The sequence below is a fragment of the Malaya genurostris genome, chromosome 1 (assembly GCF_030247185.1).
Source record: "Malaya genurostris strain Urasoe2022 chromosome 1, Malgen_1.1, whole genome shotgun sequence".
Taxonomy (NCBI): domain Eukaryota; kingdom Metazoa; phylum Arthropoda; class Insecta; order Diptera; family Culicidae; genus Malaya; species Malaya genurostris.
Window position 1 is genome coordinate 98,840,963 of NC_080570.1, and position 20,060 is coordinate 98,861,022.

Below are 20,060 nucleotides of genomic sequence, written 5' to 3' on the forward strand. Positions count from 1 at the left end.
AATAATTAATAGTATATAATTTACCACTGTAATTTGGCTTTGTCTGTTTGAAGTTATATTATAACTCATTTTGTCATTTTATAGTAACCATTTCGAATCTAGTTTCATTTTACTACTGTTACTATAGTGTATGCTTTTAAAATCACAAATACATTTGATACAATCTTCATGTACAATATTGATTAGAAATGTATTGCATAGGGAGAGTGAAAGTGCCAGCTTCCTTCGAAATTCTCCGTTACCTCTGACTACACCAATAATATTTGACTATACCATTGCTCAAACCGTTATCAAGCGGTAATCTAATATCGAAGAATTAGGATTTATAGGATTGTGAATCGATTGAGTCGTTTTCCGAGTAAATAGTTTTAGTCTCAAACTAAGTTTTCAAATGGGTTATTAGCATTCTCGACATATAACTAATGTTTGTATTGTCTAGCGATGTTATAAACCTGCTGAATATTTGTAATCTCTTCAAATAAAACATGAGGAGATTGTACGCCTGCTGGAAAATGAGATTCGGAGAATTTCAGCCCGTGCGGACTTATTTTCAGATAAAAAAAAACTTTTTTGCTTGGACAAATATCAATTTGCGTTTGTGTCGCGATTTTTAACATTAGAACACAAGAGTTTGGGCCTTAACACAAATTGAGTCTACACAATTCACTGAATACGTTGAAGATGGACTCACAGATGATTATTTCGAACAACTTGGGATTGGCGCTGAGAAACGTAATTTTATGGTAATTGTAATTTTATGATGATAGTCAAAATTTTTTCTCATTCATATTTTGAGAAGTGAAAACAATAAAGATTTCCAGAAACCGGTATTTCATATGGCTATCAAACTAGGAAAAAAACTAAGATTTTAAGAATAATCTGCGGCATATCAGCAGGATCTACGACGGTACCAGACTTCATTCTAACAATTGCTAGTAGAAAGGCATTTTCTTGAAAGATGCAACGGGATTTTCTATTTACAACGAACTCAATTTCATAACTAAAACTGCAAGTATTATTTTATCTTAAAAATGAGAAAGCAACTACAAAATAAGGATTATTAAGAAATTCTATTGATTTATTCCCGGCTATAACCTAGACTTTATTTCAGTCTAAAAACTTGAAGCAACAAATTTATTGCCTTGCCAATTCGCCAACGGAAAAATATGCAATGGATAAATTCAAATTCTTTTTCAAAGCTATCCTTTAAATTGGCAATCCCTTGAATCACATCGCATCGTTTCAAAGATAATGTGAAATTTGATAAATCAATTAAAAGTTCTCCGATCAGATCAAAAAGAAATTTGGGCCGCTTCTTCGCTGATTGCTATTTATTAAGCCCAACAGAGGAAGAATAATTAAACAAATCCAACATTCTGAAGCTAATTTAAATTCGATGTAACACTCAATATCCATTAATGTCTGCCGTCATTTCGCATGTCAGTGTAGAATTTGAAAGCCAAAGTAATTAGGGACAAACATGACTACCTCGATTCGCCGAGAGCCGCCATTTTCTTCTTGTTTCACATCCCATTTCGTCTCGGATGCCGCCAAACAACAGTTCCGCTAGCCGTGGGAGCCAAAGAAACGCATCAAAATCAAATCAAAATCAAATTTATCAACCGTTCGAAAAATCGTGCGTTTGCAAAACCGAACTCTCGGCAACGATGTCAGCCGATCACACGACCCGAAGGAAAGGGAGAATGGTGGTGGTGGTGGTGGTGGTGGTGGTAGTCAGATCAATTAAAAGCACGGTAGCTCGGTGAAGAAAGTTGATACGACTGAGCTCGACCGGCCGCCTCTCTAATGGAATTAACGAAACATTAACGCAACCATCTCTCGCAGATCGTGTGAACAATTCATAACACCATGACCCTTTGGCGGCAGTGGAGCGGCGGCAAAAGCCCGTCATCGACATATCAAAAAACTGTTCTTCTTCCAGCACCATCCGTTCCGGAGGACAAATTTCCTCCGCCGGACCGTTTTGGTCGTCGGTCGTTTTGCCGACCCGGTATATCATCGGCGCAGTATCAATAATCTAAAAGCCGTTGGGCCCCTCGTCATTCGGGGAATGCTTTTAACCAAAATGACAGATGAATTATTGTCAGAAAAATCACTCGAGCGTGATCTGATGCTCTCCGACGGTGAGTGGCCGAGATACGCTGCCGGTTGGTCGCGTTTTTCGTGTGCTTTAGTTTCAGTTTCAGATAAGAACAACCGTGAAAGGGCAAGGAGAGCTTACTTTCAAATGGATTTCTAACAAACAAGATCTAAAACTAATATTACATATCAATCACGAACTCTTGTTGTATAATTAACGAAACGTGTAGTGCTACTAGTTTTCAACCATTGCAGTCGGGGGCAGAGAAGGCCTTCGTACCAGTCTGGCTGAAGAGTAGCTTAATCCTCTTCACAATTTTGTGACTACCGAATCGAATTGAGAATCGCCGTACACTTGGCTGATGGCACTATCCCGAGCTAAATGCCGCCTTCCTCTGCCTGTCTCTACAATAGTTAACATTTTTTCTTTCGTTGATTATACAAGCTATCTTACCAGCTAGCAGATGAATAAGAGAGAAAAAGCGAATATTTACCCCACATACCTTGCGGGAACCCTACAGCATCGAGCCCGTGGGGTAAGCCAAACGGAGCTAACGATGTCATAGGCATTCCGGGCGGCAACGGTCCGTGCGGATGGGCATGGTGCGGATGATGCGAACCGCCGTATCCGTGCGGACCGTGCGGACCGTGCGGACCTAGATCGGTCGACTTGAGAAAGCCCGCCATCAGGGCCTCGGTCGAATGAAGCGCCACGGTGCTAATTTTTTGCTGCTGTTGTTGATGATCTGGAGAACCGTTGATGGCAGGCGGTGGTGCTGGTGCTGTAGGATTTCCGGGGCTGGAAAGAGAACGGTGAAAACAATATCGTACATTAGTTGGTATCTACACGATCACGGTTTTTTTGGTCGGCTTGCGATTCAAGAGTATTTGAGCTTTACGGTACACCACCACCAAGTGCGAAAAATTAAATTTCTGCTCGAACCTTTGATCTCAAAGGACTCGAACAAAGGAGGAAAACGAACAAAAGCGCACAATTTTACGCCTTCTTGCTACCGAATTGAGCTTTCGGAGATAAAATAAGAAAAAAATACACTATTCCATCATTGGGTATAGATCAACTAATTTAATCCTGCCAATACCTTACCCACACACCCGGCTTACGTGGGCCTTACGAGTAGGCCCGAAAAAAAATGAAGAATGAAGAAATAAACCGAAAAGGACAATGAACAGCCTAATTTCGATCCCAGACCATTCGGGGTCCTTGCAATCCCCAGGATCGGATCGGATTATCCTCCTCGATTCCGATGTTCGCCGGACTCCTGTTGTTTGTTTTCAGTATGCATGTTAACCGAAGCTCCGTCAATGGAATGGCAGACACACAGCGATTTCTTCCAGTCCATATTTGTCGAGAAAGGTCGACAAACATGCGTGTAACGATAATAAGTGATTGAAGAACTGTATACGATTGAGTGAGGTAGTTTGTTTGGATGTTGGTTTTGGTAGATTTTTCAGAAGTTGCGGATCAATGCCCGGGGTTACTTCGGCAAACCGAACATTACTAATGGGGGAAGAGCAAAACGACGAAGAAACGAGAATGTGATAAACTAAAGAGACAATCCTAGTCGAGATAGCTACAACCGCAAACAAGCTCCGCAGAAGAAATGGCAGCCTACAAACAGGATAGGAGGTGAACGGACAGCAACATAAATAATCCATTAAAAGGCACCGAAAATTTATAGAATATTTGTCACTATTTTGCCTTTCCCTTGCTGGTGGTTGCCTGGTGTATCCACTCTGCGCCGTGGCCGGTTTCGTCTCAGTCAGCAATAGTCAGATACGACGAGGAAGATAGAAGGAAAAAGCATTCCTAAGCCTCAATAATCATCAGCTTCAGCTGATATATGTGAGCAATTGTGGTTATAGATTTTTAATATTCCATCTAATATCTACACGAGTTTATTGTGCTCATTTTTACGGAAACCTTTCACCAGGCGACTCGAAAGCTAGAAATCGTTAAGTCCGAAACTTTATGCTTCGGCAATTTTCCCTTTTTTGTTCGCTGTTGGTTTTTCTCAAAGAGCTCGGCCGCCAGACAATTGAATAATAGGTTTATTTCATAATTTAGAATATTCCGGCTTGCACCTTTCACGCGGCATGTGTTTCGTTTGGAGGTTTTTCTAACGGCAGCCTGGTTAGTGAATTCGTTCAACGAAAACAAGTTCACGCTTTGCTTCTCCATCCGGGAGAAATATCGTTTGATCGGTGGTGGCTTCCCTTTTGTGATGGGAAAGCGCAATCGTGAGAATCTGTGTACAACGATGCTTTATGGCCGAGCAATGTTTCGATACGGTAGTGATTTCCAAAATCTATGACCGCGATTCCTGATGACGATCAATTGGCAGGTAAATATTTCAATTGGATTAGTACGGTTAAAAGAATGGCGTGGTCGTTGTTTTTCTGATTCTGGATTTGATCATTTCATGCCAAATAAAATAATGTGGAAATTAATTTTCGTGAATGAAAATACGAACAAAATAGTAAATCGGTACTGTTTCCAACTTCTTATGTACTTTTTATAATGAAAACAAAATTAAACTGATTCGATCTCATGAACAACCAATCATAAACGTCACAACATTCCTGTTGCTAGTTCCGTTCGAGTGCCCGACTTTTCTGACAGAAGACCAGCTACCAAGTTCACATATCGTTTGCTGTGAGTGTTTGATTTCAGCTGATCAGATTAGACAAAATTAATTCCACTTCCTAATGATATTAATGACTGGCTTTGGTTTTGTTTTGTTTCATCCTCCGACGACTCACTTGCAGCGCCCTGTCCGGGAAGGGATCGTTTATCTTTCTCACCTCTGATATCTGATTCAAATTACATCGATTTAAATACATTCAGACGGATTGGGGAGGATTGATTAAGTGATTATCCGCGTCTGCTCTTTCTTGCACGCGCTGTTCATTCGCCTGGGTCGGAGTAGTCTGTGGATAGCGTCATGGCTCGGATGGGCACTGGAGGCATTTCCAGTTACCTGCATTGAGAGGGCTGTGTGAGGAGTTCAGCGTCGAACAGTAGAAGTTATGATAAAGTGAGGCGCCGGTAAAGATTTACGATGGACCGGCGCTGAGTCAGCACGATCCACCGATGAGTCGCCATAGCATTGTGATGAGTGAAAAATGATACCACTGTGAAGGTGATTGATTTGTCCAGCAGGAGCCGTTGGTCATTGATTCAATGCACTGTGTATGTACAAAGACAACTCCAACGTCCGGTAATAGTTGGTGTGTTTGTGAGTGTGTGTGTGTGACTGTGTCCTGTTGAAAATCCCTTTCACTGATCACAGGCTTTCAATTTACCAAAATTACACCATCCTCTGCGTGTGGGCATTAATTTTGGTAGTCACAGAAAAGGATAAGCCTTCAAGGAACGTGAGGAATCCTATATTCTTTCTCACGTCAACGCCCTACCTAGCAAAATGTGAAGTATGCCGAAAACCCATACCTGGATAGACCACCCGGCATTACTTGCTGAGCTATCTTAGGCCTTGAATAGATGTAACGTACTCTAAACTATCGGCACTAACACATTCGCTTGTGGTCAAGGGGTCGCCCACTCGAGGGTGCAATCAAAATCGTTATGCCAGAGCAATTTCGCCTTGCTCAATCACCTGAGCGCAGAACGTAAACAAACGTATACAAACATTGATCATTGATTTGTTTTCTTAACCGAAGAACAACAACTTGACACGGACCTCAAGTGGGCACTTTGACAATCGTCCGGTCCTAGCCCGACAGGCGGATGGATTTGTTGAGGTGGGTTCACTTGGACCGTTGCGCACACGCGAGCTAGCCCAAATCATGAACTCGAGTACTCGAGTTGCGATAATTGGCTGAAATGTGATACTGCACAGAATTGCGTCGTGAAATAACCACTAGAAGCACTAAAATATTTTTATCGACGAGGGTAGTATACAAATTGTTAACATATTTTTGAAATACAACGATCAGATTTAGAAACACTGTTAAAGTTATCAATTAAGCTTGGAATAAAACTCTTAACAAATTAGTTTTCTATTTTTCTATGTTTCATCATGTTCCGTTTTCATCGAATCGTGTGTTTGCTATTTGGTTTCAGTCTTCCTTCTCCCTTCGCTATGCGATGGCCTCGTCTCGAATTTCCACACAACCATCGTTTATGCATAAAATTTATGTTTGTTTCTGGTAATGAGGTGTGAAAAGTAATAAATACGATCTTTTTATCCACCGGTTTTTATCTTCCGTAGTTTGTGCCTTTTGTTTTAGAGGCGGATTCTGATCATTAGCTTTTTAATCGATTAGTCGCCCCCGGGGTTAGTTCGGCTGTTTTCGGTTGCTCGTCCACACGGCGGATTAGTGGAAAGCAAATCAAGAGTATCTCGCTGTTCTTTCTGTTGAAATGCAATGCACCACTTCCTACATCAAACTGAGAACTAAAACGGGGCTACCGTTTGTGATCAAATGAGTGACTAAGATAGGTTCGGCATCCCAGAGGGTGAAAAATCTCTTTAGAAAGCCCACTCGTTTTAATTGAATTATACACGCAGTTTGAAATGAACTTGATTCCAATTTGGAATCTTGATTTTGCTTCAGCTCCTCGCGTCCACCCACGCTTCCACATGCCATAGCTACCTGACAGCCGATGTCGGTAAAGGAACAAGACTGCAGAAGTTAAAGCAAACAACCAGCCACGAATCCGTAACGAATCAATAAAATATTCATGAAAAATATTTCCCTTCTTATTCCCTCTTCTTGAATTCCAAAATTATCAAAGTTGTTTTGCTTTCGACTGCGGCCCTCTTTTAGCGTTGAAGCTCATCACGTGTGTTGTCAGAACACCAGGGTTGAACTCAGTCGGTACCCTGGGGGCACGAGGTCACCTCGAGTCGATCGCTAACGGTCCACCTCTGTTGCAGTGATCTTTCATCAATCGACAGTGGAATGAGTATTGGACATTAAAAAACTCTATCAATCGCGCTTTATCTATAACCAGTCTTGTTGGTGGGGCTTTCGGGATGCTGAAGCAAGCTGCCACGACGTAGCTACGAGGACGACTGCCAACCGATCGTGATTTCGATGTTGACGACGACGACAACGACGATTGGGTTTCGGAAGAAAATTTTCCAAATCTTAAGCAGTAAAATTACGCAATCCACAAAGCACCGGTTGGATTCTCTCACTGCCAGATGTCATTGTGATGATATGGTTCATTAATGGGTAAAAAAATAGATATCAATCATTCATATCCACATATGTCGATCTAGGTTCTATTTCTTAGTTGTCTAGAAAAAAACAAAAAACTTGTCCATCGCGATATCGCCCACCAATAAAATCTGTTTTTATTTTTGTTTAACCAATTGTAATACTTTTCACTGAATGAATGTAGAAAAATTAACAATCAATACGACACACGGTTGGCATTTTGACGGTTGAACTAGTTTTTGTTTGTTTTACCTTGAATTATGTAAAAAATACAAAGCAGTTATAGTGAGAGGTGATAAAATCAATCATTGACAAAAAAATAGGTTTTGCACACTCAAGCGCCCGTAACTCGGTGCCACACGACCGAACTCGTACTGTGTAACTATGAACCAGTTTCTATTTTAATAGATTCAATTTGTTCTCTATGAAACATGATGGTTTAATTTTTTCAGTACTAGAAAAAAAATCAAGTGATTTAATTTCCGCAAATTGAAAAGCACAGTTATTAATGTCTTTTGTTCATCGATAGACAGTTAATCACATTACAGTGAACTGGACAGAATTTTTTACAAACTTTTAAAATGTTCGAATCTTGCACTAAAGAAAAAAAATGGTGAAAACAACCACAAAACTGTATAAATACATTCATAAGTATTATTGGAACATATATTTCATAAGTACTTTATTCACCTACCAGTGTAATGATACCATTTTTAATTAGGTGTATTTTTATCATCAATATTCATTGAAGTTGATTGGTTTCAAAAGAATTTCAAAGATATTGAGGTTTGGATTTTTTAAATGATCAGTAAACTAAGTAATTGCGTACAAAAAGTATGGCATTGCTTTGAAATAATAAATACAAAAAAAAACCTTTTGTAAGTATTTTTCTGAAAACGTTTGTGTAGCATAAGACTCTGTAATTTTTGCTCAACAATTATCTATGTATCTTCACGTGTTGTTCTCAATTCTATATTAAATGCCTAATTTATAGATAACCGCATTCGGCTGGTGGTTTAAAAAACCATGAAGTTCGTCGGTTAAGAATTATGGCTTGAAAAAAATTTCAGTCAATTACTGTATAGAGATGTACCACGTAAAAATATCAAGTAATTTTTTAAAAAAGGTAAATGAATACAAGTTGCAGTATAAATCCACATAATTAAGTATAGTTTTGTAAGTCTTCTTGGTTGATGACCATACAAATTTACTTCGACTAGACCGTTAGTGGCGGTTTCCGATTCCGCCACTAACGGTCCAAAACTCTAAAATGGAGCTCATATCACAAGAATCACAGCACTAAAAGAATGAAAATGGGTTTTTTTTAATTAAAACAACAAATAAACTATGTTTCTTCTACGTATGTTTGCATGTTAATAGTTTGCAAAATATTTAACATTTGAGTGCTTTTGAGGTTCATACACTTGCGAAAAGTCTCGTGTTCATTTTGGTATACAATTATATACAAATATATAAGTAATTTTAAATGTAGCGAATCGTTTGATAAAAACCGTGTTTTTGAGTAGGTTAACTAAGGAATACTGAAATACTAATATAATAATTAAGAAAACTAGTAGTAATATGATTAACTGTTAAGACTATATTCGAAATATATGGCTTAAAGTAATATAAATATAAAAGTTTAAAGTTTAAAGTACTATATATGGTAGATGATATGAAAAAGAAGAACTAATGTATAGTGGCTTAAGAAATAAACGCACGTATAAAAAACCATTGTCGGTATCATGATTAGAAAATCATGTAAATCATGAAACATGTATTCTCTATTATTCATGATTTTATGAACGCATGCTATGAATCATTTTGCTCATGAAATCATAAATAATATGCATGACCTCATGATAATGTTTCATGATTTGATGATTTTTTAAATCATGGTACCAGGAGGACGGGTATAGTGTGATGGGTTAGTCGATGCCTTTCACGCAGCTCACTCGAGTTCGATTCCCAACTCTAACATGGTCCGAAGAGGCGAATGACCTTAAGGTTAAAACCTCTATAATTGAAACAAAAAAAAAACTAATCATGATACCGAAAATTGATTTTTATCCGTCTAAAGGTTCTATGATCGGGAAGCGGTTTTTCAAAATCACCCTTAATATGTCGATCGTTATGAGTTTCCGTTGAATGTAAAAATTCAAGCATGACAACACAAAGAAACTATTTACTAATAATATAAACACTGAGCTAGTGATAAATTGATTTAAATAGCAGGTAATTAAGTTCCAGCATTCGCCATGAAGTTATTAGTATGTATTCACTTAACGATACGTAACTCTGGAACCGGAAATTGAAACTGAATTTTTTAATAGCCTATGACTAGAGATGCCAATATTTGGAGTCTAAGTTGGTGAAAGTCATTTCATTTTTTCTGAAATGTAAATGTTTTATTGGAATTTTATATCCATAACTTTCGACTTTTCCGAATCCTGGGCATGGAGTTCGAATTAGCCGAAATGAATTTGTATGGGCAAATATGTACCAATTCAGCGATCAAGTTTTTAAGATTTCAGAACATGGTTTTGCGTCGTTGTCATGCTTTTTTGGTCTTTGTTATAAACAATAATATTTGCAGTAATTACATAACTTTTCGATATTAGAGAAAATATTGAACCATGCCTCAAGTCATTCAAAATTTCTTACTAAAGCATTACCTCGCTTGAATTAGGTATTTTGAGGGAGCCAAATTTTGGAAGTTGAGCTATTACATTCATCTCATTAGAACGTATTCTTATTACAAAACAATCGTTGTTTTTGTGTAGAACAATAATAATAACTCTATAACCTCACATGTATCATAAATCAGGTTAGTTTATTCTTCTGTTAATAAAGCAATTGAGAGAGATGTTGCATACGTTGCATTAGAATCGTGGAGGAAGCTTGTTTTATCAAACCTTCTGGAAAAAAATCATGTTTATGAGTTGTATTCACAATAAAGAAACATATAACCTAACTTACAATAGAAGATGTGTGCATGGAATTTAAAGTAACACAATTAAAACATTTGTAATATTTGCGATCACCATTATTTCCTGTTCCTTTGAGAGACGTCGGACACAAACTAGAAAGTACTTCCGAAGACACAGTCAATACTGGTTTCATCACCTCGACACACTGCAGAAAATGCCGGCGGATACCAACTGTTTAGCTCAAATTCCAGGCCATTTCGTACTTAAACACATTCCGACACGGATTGATCGGTGCATTGCGCAGAAGCTCCTTCAATATTGCTAACTGCAGTACCAGAAGCAGCGTTAATAAATTCAATTAAAAGACTGTCAGATCCACTGGATCGCGGTAAATTTTTGGCAGCTTCCAAAAACGCTGGCGAGCAGCTCAGTGGACCCCTACCGGGAGGTCACAGCAGGGTGCATGCCATTCTGTAGTCGGCATTTCCGACCAAGAGACGAGCTGCTGTTAAATCGTTAGAATATGCAAAGAAGGTGCTACCACTTTTTTCACATCTTTCTCCAAGATTTTTTTTTTCTTATTGGAGATCTTTAACGGATGGCCGTTGCGGACCGAAATTAGTTTCGAGGCGATAAAAAATTTGTATCTACCGAATCTTGATAGTCGTTGATTATTTTTACGATTATTTTTATCGCTCTCTCCCGAGCGGAACCGCAACTGATCGCTTCGTTGCTTGGTTGCGGTATTTTGCCTTTGTGGTCATCGATTTCGACGGATTTTGGGGAATTTGGGAGCTACCCATTTTTACCGTGGCCTGGGTGTGGAAGGGTAGCATAATAAAAATATCCAATTATGCCATTCCGGGATCGGCAATAGACATTGGTGAATTTCTAATTTTCCGGTTCAGCTTCTGGATGTTGAAGTTTTATACCATTAGAGCTTCACACCTCGCAAGCACTTTTTCTCTTCGGACTGTTTCGTTAAGCTTATAGCAACCTCTCGGGATGCTTGTTAAACAGCGCAGAAGCTTTAACTTTACAGTAAAAACATTTTTTGCCCTAGCCTTCGTCAGCTTCTTCCCCTTGTTCAATAGCACTCTGAATACAGTAGCGTATAATATCGTCATATTTTTCTTAATTTATTTCTCGTTTTTATTGTTATTTATGTAGACAGAGCTTTTTCTTTCTCGCGTTCTCCAGGGTGCTCAGACCGGTGCACCGGAGAATGGCAGAATATTTTGATATAAGCAAAAGTCAGAGCAATACTCTTGATTTGAGAATCTTCCGAGCTCCACTGAAGATCGGATGGAGCAGGCACTGACTGAAGCAGACTTTGATAAAACCAGTTTCAAATTATAATAATAATAACAATATTTTTCATATATGGATATTTATAATATTTTTCATCTCTCCTTCTCTCTGAACATTTCTGTCTTCTTCCCTCCATCGCTGTTGGCTACAAGCATTGCCTTTGCCGACACTGGACAGCAGGCTATAGCCGCGCTGACACTTTGCCACAGAGGTCTTTGAAAATCACCGCGCTGCCGTTACACACAAACATACTCGGCCGACGCGCGATCTTCTTGATTACTGTCAAGCACCTCGCGGGGCATATCTTGCCCGTTCTCCACATTTTTCTCTACATTGACTGCTGCCGACTGCTGTGCGTTGTATTATCTGTTTTCGTTGGCCTTTCAGTTGGCTGCCTCCCGCGAACGACTGTTGCTAGAGCCTTACGACCTCGCGATAGCCAAGGGGTTTCAAGATTCAATTTTCCTAACCGATTTCCTATCGGAACCACTACTGTCGCATACTCTATAGTACCAAAAAATAAAGCCGACCGTCGGTGACATCAATGCTTGCCAGCGAAGAACCCCTCGAATACAGAAGCTTCCACTTGCTGGCATGTTGTAGATGTCGCTTTTCTCAGCAGCGTCTTACCGTTTATTGAGGTTAGACTGAACTGTCTACCTTGCCGGCCGATTAAATTGGATGACAAGCGAGAAAGCCTTCTCACACACAAAAGATGGCAACGGTGGCCCCACCGGCTCGTTTGTGTGCTTCTGAGTTCCGAAAAAAATGTGCGCTCCAAAACTCGGTAGTCACACACCGCCGGAACAATTGTTTGTTTAAGACCAAACTACGCCGTTGCGGGATCTGTCAGTGATCGCTTCTCACAGCTGAGCTTTGCGTTTGCCGGTGCCAATGGTGCCAACGAAGAAGCCGGAGAAAAATATCTAATAATTAAGATTAATTTAAATGCAATTGATCATCTATACCGACACATTCTTGCGGGACGGTGTTGCTCGTGCACCAAAAAGGTGAACATTCGCGCTTGTAGTGGACTCCGGTCCGATGTAAGCGGACGAGTGAAAAAAAAAAACGAGTGAAAGAATAAATAAAAATAAAAATAAATAAATATTTATGATCTCGAGCTGCTACTGAGGATTATAATTAATTATGTAGCTCTTGCTTTTATGATTCAGATTCATTTCTTTCCAGTGAGCAGCGGCCGAAAAAAGAGATCATGGGGCCATTGAACAATTTTGTTCGGACTCCGCTCTCTCCGTTCCACTATCCGCTCATTTGTCGATAAGCTATTTCCAATTTCTTCAGACACCAGAGGAACCAAATTAATGAAGCGTGTAAAATTTAATCAATTCATTCAAATTTTGATTTTGGAACATTTCGAAGCTACCGAGTGATGTTCGCCCAAATTACTGGACAAAGAAAAGTTTTCTCATCAACTCGGTCAGGTTTAATTAATAATACTTTTATGAGAGTGCAAATAACACAGCTAACTTGCTCTCTGCAGAGGAAAGAGCCCCGAGTGCTCCATCATCCCGTGCAGTGTTCGAGCAAAAGATGAGCTATCCCTCCGCCATTTTGCGTCGGCTTCCAACTCGCTGGAACTAACATGTAATTATAGCTAATGAATACATGGCAGCGAACTGGAGGAAGCAAACACTTCGCGGTTCAAACGCTTGCCGAAGTGCTTCCCTTTCAAACTTTCTGCTTTTTTCTTCTGTTTCCCTTCTCGTCACTTTTTTTGGGGAGGGTTCTTACGTACGATCAGTGGAGTGTTGAAAATTGGCCTTCTAACGCAATGGTGATCGTCAATCGCAATGGTGATGGATTTGGAAAGGGTATCCCAACGGTGATTACAAACTAAGATACAAACACTGCAATCAGCATTATCGAAGTTTGAAATGACAAAGTGTAAATTGTTTGATCGCATAATTCGATGTTTACTAGTTGAATAACTATTATTTAATTTTAAAGATTTCGTAGAAATTGAGACAAGTGAACATTTGATTAATTAAATTTTAGAAAAATAGTAATTGTATGTGTAAATTTATCAAAACGCTGCAATTCAACATAAACTGGAGTGTGAGTTCTATGGACTTTATGTCTACATATCTCGAGAACGGATACTTCTAGGAGTAAGGTAACTATGAGCTTATTTATTGCTCTTGATTTGCAGAATAGTATGCAGGTTTTTTAAAAACTAATTACAAACGTGAAACTTTGATAATGCCTCCTAATTTAGGTTTAATTAGTATCTGTAGTGAAAAACAGAACGAAAGGATTCTATCGAATACTAGTATTAAATGAAAAGAAACAGTTTTCAGCAGTGACTTCATTCTTTAAATTGTTTTAGATGTAAGTAATTCATTTTGAACCAAATCAAATTAACGTCAAACGTTGGTTCAAAAAACTAAATTAGAAAGAAAATATTTTAAAAAAATTAAAGATACGCTTTTTTTGATAGCGTTATTTAGGTGGTTTTATAATTCTTGAAATTACATTCAATCATTTTAATCGGTGTATATTTCTTTAAAGTTATATTCAAACATTTTCGTGGCACCCGTTTTTTTGTACAATTTAGTTTTTGAGTTACAACAAGTACATTCATACACCCTTTTTGTCATTTGTGAGTCTAATTGGTCGCTAATCTCGGGTCAAAAAATGAATTGTCATACTGAAAACGTGATCCCGATTCATCCCGATCATCAAAGAGGCAAAACTCGAATGTATTCGTGATCGATTTGATAAAAACCAGTTGTGGTGTACTCATTTTTTTGGTTATGTTTCCAGTAGATACAAACGGAATTCAGTGACTGAAACGGAATTCATGGATTCTATTTCAAACGACTAACTAATCTTGATTCGCTAAATTCAGTCGTCTTTCAAGCGGCAAAGTAGAAAATTACGATTTATCAGACGAATCGAGGTAATAAGTGTTTTTGTGAGCATCTTTCCGCACTGCATAAACTAATTTCAATCAACTAAGTTAAACCATCTCCGGGAAAGTAGAACATGGAGTGAATTTTAATTTGAACTATGAAAGGGATTATGGTGAAACGGGCAATAAATGTTTGGTTTTTGGTCTACTTCTTGGAAATGAATCATGAATTATATATAAACTAGAATTATATGAAGAATCTAGCAAGTAGTTCGAAGGATATAGTGCGCTGTTTGAAAATTGGTTGGTTAGTTGTATTTCGAAATGTAGACTACATCCTAAACAAAGCTCCTAAATTTGAATGAAAACTCGAATGAATTCACGAGCGATTCAATAAAGACCGATTCTGGTGTATCTATTTTTGTTTATTTTTCCAGTAGATAGAACAATGTTAAACAAAATTTTGTGTTTATATACTGAATCGAGAGTGAAATACATATTCGAATAAAATTAGTAAAACAATGCTGAAACCGGTATTTTATCGTTATCGGCATCTGTTTATCTTAGATTGATAAACGTTTAAAAAATACCGATAATTTAGTAATCTAGAATGCTACACCTATTATCATTGGCGCGATTTGTGTTAAGATTCGGCTGATTTTAGTATTTAAAACGAGACACGTTTGAAAAGGAAGGATCGTTCGTTTACATTTCAACATCAATAAATCTCAACACATTTGAATTTATGCCGATATTTCAAGTATTCTTTTGATTCTGTAGTCGTATGTTATCTGTGAGTACAGTTAACAATGTCCACGACAATCGACCCGAAAGCTATGAATTCCACACTGTCATAGGATTTTTGGGAACAAAAAAATCATCAGCTGCTGAAATTCATCGATATGCCTGGTTTATGGACCCACAGTAATGAATGAAGGAAAAATTAGACAATGTGTCTTGCAGTTTAAGAACCGGACGAAAAAACACTCATAACAAGCATAACATAACATAACACTCCCGTGAAATTGTAATTTTGTTGCACCAAGAACTACGAAATGGTGTGATTTTGGTGCACCAAGAACTCGAATAATGATTAATACATTGTCCGATGAATTTACTAACCATTGACGAACTAACTGTAGACAGTTAGTAGTTAGTTGAAAGCTTTTAGTGATCATATATGCAGATTAGGTGAAGAAGCTGATGCAGAAGCACTGAACACGCTTGGAAGTACACGAAGATTATGTGGAAAAGCAAAGAAGATTTACGGAAAACTAATTATGAATTTTTGAAGCCTATTTCAGATAATTACTTTTTTATCACAAAAACGTCGTCACTTCTCGAATACGCATACTATTTACATGTTTCCCATACTGTTGAAAATATATTGCAATGTAGATTAAAAGCACGTTCGATTGCTAAATACTCGAATAAGAAACAAAAATATTTAGAATTAATACCTGAAGTATTTTTGTTTAAGGTAGAATTGGCAAATTATTCAAATGATTCCGAAGTCAGAATATTACAGAAAGATTAATCTTATGGTAGAATCTTCACCTTGGTTGCCATTTTCCGGTTAAATAATTTGGAAATGTGGTTCAAATATTGTCATAAACACAAAAAGGAGCGATAAACGACTAAGAAACTCAATATTCGATCGAGATAACTCAACAAAACTAAACCCTTATGAATTCCATTACTTACAAAGGACATTCGGTGTCAAAAGTGCATCAAACGGTCGAGGTAATTAGTTCTTTAGTTCACACCAGTTCGGTAACGATCGATTACTGTTTGGAAACTCGAGATGGCTTCGATGGTCTGTCTTTCCGTTAGGGCATGCAACCTTTTTCAGAGGTGCCAATTGAGCGGCTTCGTCTTTCGGTTTTTTCACTTTTCACTGCCCGAGTGTGTTCGCAACCTACAGATCATCCCCTCCGATATGGATCACAAAGGTTGAGCTGTAAAAGCTGTTTCGCCTTTTCGGTTTGAAAGGAATGTAGAGTTTTTGATTGCAGCATTGGATCTGGAGTTGTGAAATTTGAGGCAAGGGATCATATTTTTTCCCAAACGAGAAATTGAGTAATATTGCGACAGCCTGACTCACCGATTGATGCATGGAATGTTTCTGTTAGTAATTTAAAGCTGCTTTTGTCGAATCGTCAAAGCAAGAAAGGGAAAAAGGTCACCTGTGCCCGTGGATCAAAGCATGAGTGACATTTCCAATTTCATATCATCTTTTCAAACACGGAAAGACATAAGAGGCCTTCGGTTGACATTCCGACTGGTCCATCCATGACGATTCTTATCTAGGTTCTGCTTTGGCATTCAAAATTTCGAAGCTCAAAATCCATTAAGACTCCAGAAAATTCCCGTTCGCTGCTAAGTTTAATCATCAAATTTGACATCGATTGACTGTTGAGTCAGAATCTGTTACTGGACGATCAGAGAGAAGTGGAAGATGAAAAAAAAACAAATTGACAATCAACAGCCGGTCTTGTTTCAAACCACGACCTAAGGCTTGATCAGACAGACGAAACACAGACAGGAAGGAAATGGAGGAAATTTTTGTGTGATATTTTGACATCCAGCCAATAATTGATATCGGAGCAAATTACTGGAACGAATAAAAGCGAACACTGAAAAGTTACCAGTGCTGTCTCAGATTCCCGAGAAGTTGGACCCACTTAAATTTTGAAACACTTAAAAAATCATCTCGAAAGATACTTACACTTCTTGCGACATTTCTTCACTGCCCGGGCTGATATACCACCGTGTGCGAAACAGACGGGAGAATCAGAAAAGAGGAAAACCACCAACGATGTCTATTTTTATGATTTTTGATAAGGAGAGTGAAGTGGAAGTGAATGATTCGAGTAAAAAGCTCTCGAGATTGAAGCTTTTTCCTCTTCACTATATGGGAGGATTGCCGATTGTTGCAAGGCGTGGAAGGAGTGAGGAACAAAAATAAATATATCCATTAGACAGCCGATCAGCGAACGATTAATGGCCGTTAAAAAGACTGCGATGGAAAAGTGCAGAAAGAAGAGGAAAGAATGTGATCGCGAGGGGATCGAAAGTGGACTTTCAAAAAGCAACACTTTGGCGACACTTTTTTTGTGATCGTGGACGGCTACTTCTTCGAGAATGCCAAAAACGAACATATTTGCAGTCAAAGATCTTCGTTTTCTTTCAATATTTGTCAAACATGATTGTAAAACGTGGCTCGACGAGCAAATGGACACACGAACGGCACAACGGTGGAGCCCACAAAAAAAAACTAAACAAACCAAAAGCCGCTAGAACTCGTATTTGACAAATGTTCTAAGGATTCCAAACCGCCCTCCCGGCTTAGGCGTGTCTTGGGCTTCGAGACCATCAAGAACTGCTATCTTGTTTGCGGATCTTAAAGAACTACAAATTGGCTGGCTGTTTCATCTTCGCTTAAAAGCATGACTCGTGCTAGCCGTCCGACGGTAGGACATTTCAGGTGATTTAGTTTTCCTTTTGCTCACCCGAAATTCCTGGAACACTCATCTTCGCAATGCGTGTTCCATCGTCGCACCACTCACGGGATCATCGATGACAGTAAAAAATAAATATTATCAATCCCATTCCGTGACTCGTGCCCGGTCTTAGAAGTTTGATCATCTGCCGGCAAGCCGACGAATGGAGAATCGAGAAATGAAATTTGCCTAATGTTTTCTGTTGTTTTAGCAAACTTTTCTATTTTGAGTGGGATTGGTATTGCGGTTAATTTATTTGTGTTTTTTTGGGAATCTACAGAGCAAAAACCATGACACAGTTCATAGAAAACATAACTCGTCGAATGACTTTATTTTACTAGAATGACATAAAGCTGCGTAAACATACCCAGCCTTTCACGCAGAATTACATGTTGCAATACTAGAAATAGAGCAAAATGAAGAAATTTTGTGTACAAGAATGTAATTTTTGACGCTCAAATAGATCGGTCTCGAAATACGTAAATTTACACGATTTTTTATTGTGTACTTATTCTACAGAGGTATTGTTGTTACCGAACAAATCAAAACTTCTTGGTGATCTTAGAAGCGTGTTTAAATATATTGCTATAAACAATGCAATGAATTCGAACAAACACAATAAAATGTGTAGGTTGTTAGGTATAGTAAATTAGGTATTGTAAATCTCAAAAAAAAAAACCCAAACATTTTATGTAGGACAACAAAAAACAAGTTCAGTTAGCATAAAGCTGATTACTGAATATCTATTCCTCCTACTGTGAAGTCAATGCTTTGATTCCGATCTGGACGAAATATTGCCAACGTCTTCAGTATAGAAAACTAATTGTTTTTTCCTGATGGAAAGATTAGATTGATCCAAGATTGATTTTTAAAATACGCGGATGTGTTTTTTCTTGCACTTTCAGAATAGTCTTGTAACACAGAAGCTGCTATTTGTACATCAAAAACTGCCTCACTCTGGTCTCTTATCAAATGCCGAATAAACAAAAAGTGTCAACCTACGGAAATATTTCAGGAAATCAACTGATCATTCTACTCTAAATATATGCACTAATGAAAAAGACGAACAAATAAGATATAAAGTTTGAAAAATTAAGATTGCTTCGTGGTACAAACTACACGTACAATAATTGTTATTGGAAATGCAATATACTATTTCTAATAACCTGTTGAAATAGCGAAATTTAACAAAAAACCCGAGTTCTTGGAATGTCATGCCTAAACGTCCTGAGAATCGCTACTTTAAGTAGAAACGTATTCGCTCTTGATGTGCAAAATTTTCAATTATCCAAAAAGCATTCAACTTTTTTTTTCAGTGTGTGTTTTCTAGAGCTTTATCTTGGATTTCCGATTATGTACAGTTAACAGTCTCAAATTAAGATTTAGAGAAATCACATGCAAGAAATACAATAGTCCGTTATTGAAATTAGTCAAGTAGTTTAACACACTCAAAACGCATGCAAAGTTTCATCCACATCGAAGCAAGCCGATCTTGATTTCACCACTTTTCCTGCTGGGAGTCGCTACCCATAAAAAAAATATTCATTTCATTATTTACAAACAAATGCATTCATTTTTTGGAATTTTCAACTATACGCAAACAGTACACCTTATAGTTTTCCGAATAGAGTGTGCAGGGAAATTTTTTTTTTATTGTAACGATACTGAACAATCTATAAATATTATTGTAAAAATTTACGATGCTTAACAAGTTATATATTCTATTGTATAAAGGTTGTTCACAACTCATTAAAAGGTTCATATCAATTCAGTGAAATATTCTGGCACAGCCGATGTGAATTTTGTGAATCTAGAAAAAAAATTGTAGAAAAACAATACGATTTATTGTTGCAAATCCATAAACATCTTAACAGTGACCATAAAAATAAATTTTAATGTATTGCTATAAACTATTCAATGAAGTGTGAACAATAGAATGTATAACTTGTTAAGTATCGTAATAATTGAAATTATTTAATAATTCGATTTTCTCAAATATTTTTCAAGGAAAACAATTGGTTTTACAGTTTGCCTATTGTTTCAAATATTACAAATATAATAAATTCCATTGTAAATCGTTAAAACTTTATATTAAAATGTTCAAAATACAAACTTTCTTATCAACATACAATATAT

At 37.7% G+C, this 20,060-nt stretch overlaps 1 protein-coding gene across 2 annotated transcripts in view; it reads right to left on the reverse strand.

Annotated features, from left to right (window-relative positions):
- LOC131425203 (homeotic protein ocelliless) overlaps positions 1 to 20,060 on the reverse strand; it is a 46,615-nt gene that overhangs the window by 16,831 nt on the left and 9,724 nt on the right. Inside the window, exon 2 of one of the 2 annotated variants that reach the window (XM_058586879.1) lies at positions 2,604 to 2,899. In XM_058586879.1, the coding sequence (XP_058442862.1) occupies positions 2,604 to 2,787 (184 nt within the window). In that variant the 5' untranslated portion in view covers positions 2,788 to 2,899. Of the gene's footprint in view, positions 1 to 2,594; positions 2,900 to 20,060 lie in introns of both variants that reach the window. The other variant, XM_058586877.1, reaches the window with a different exon arrangement.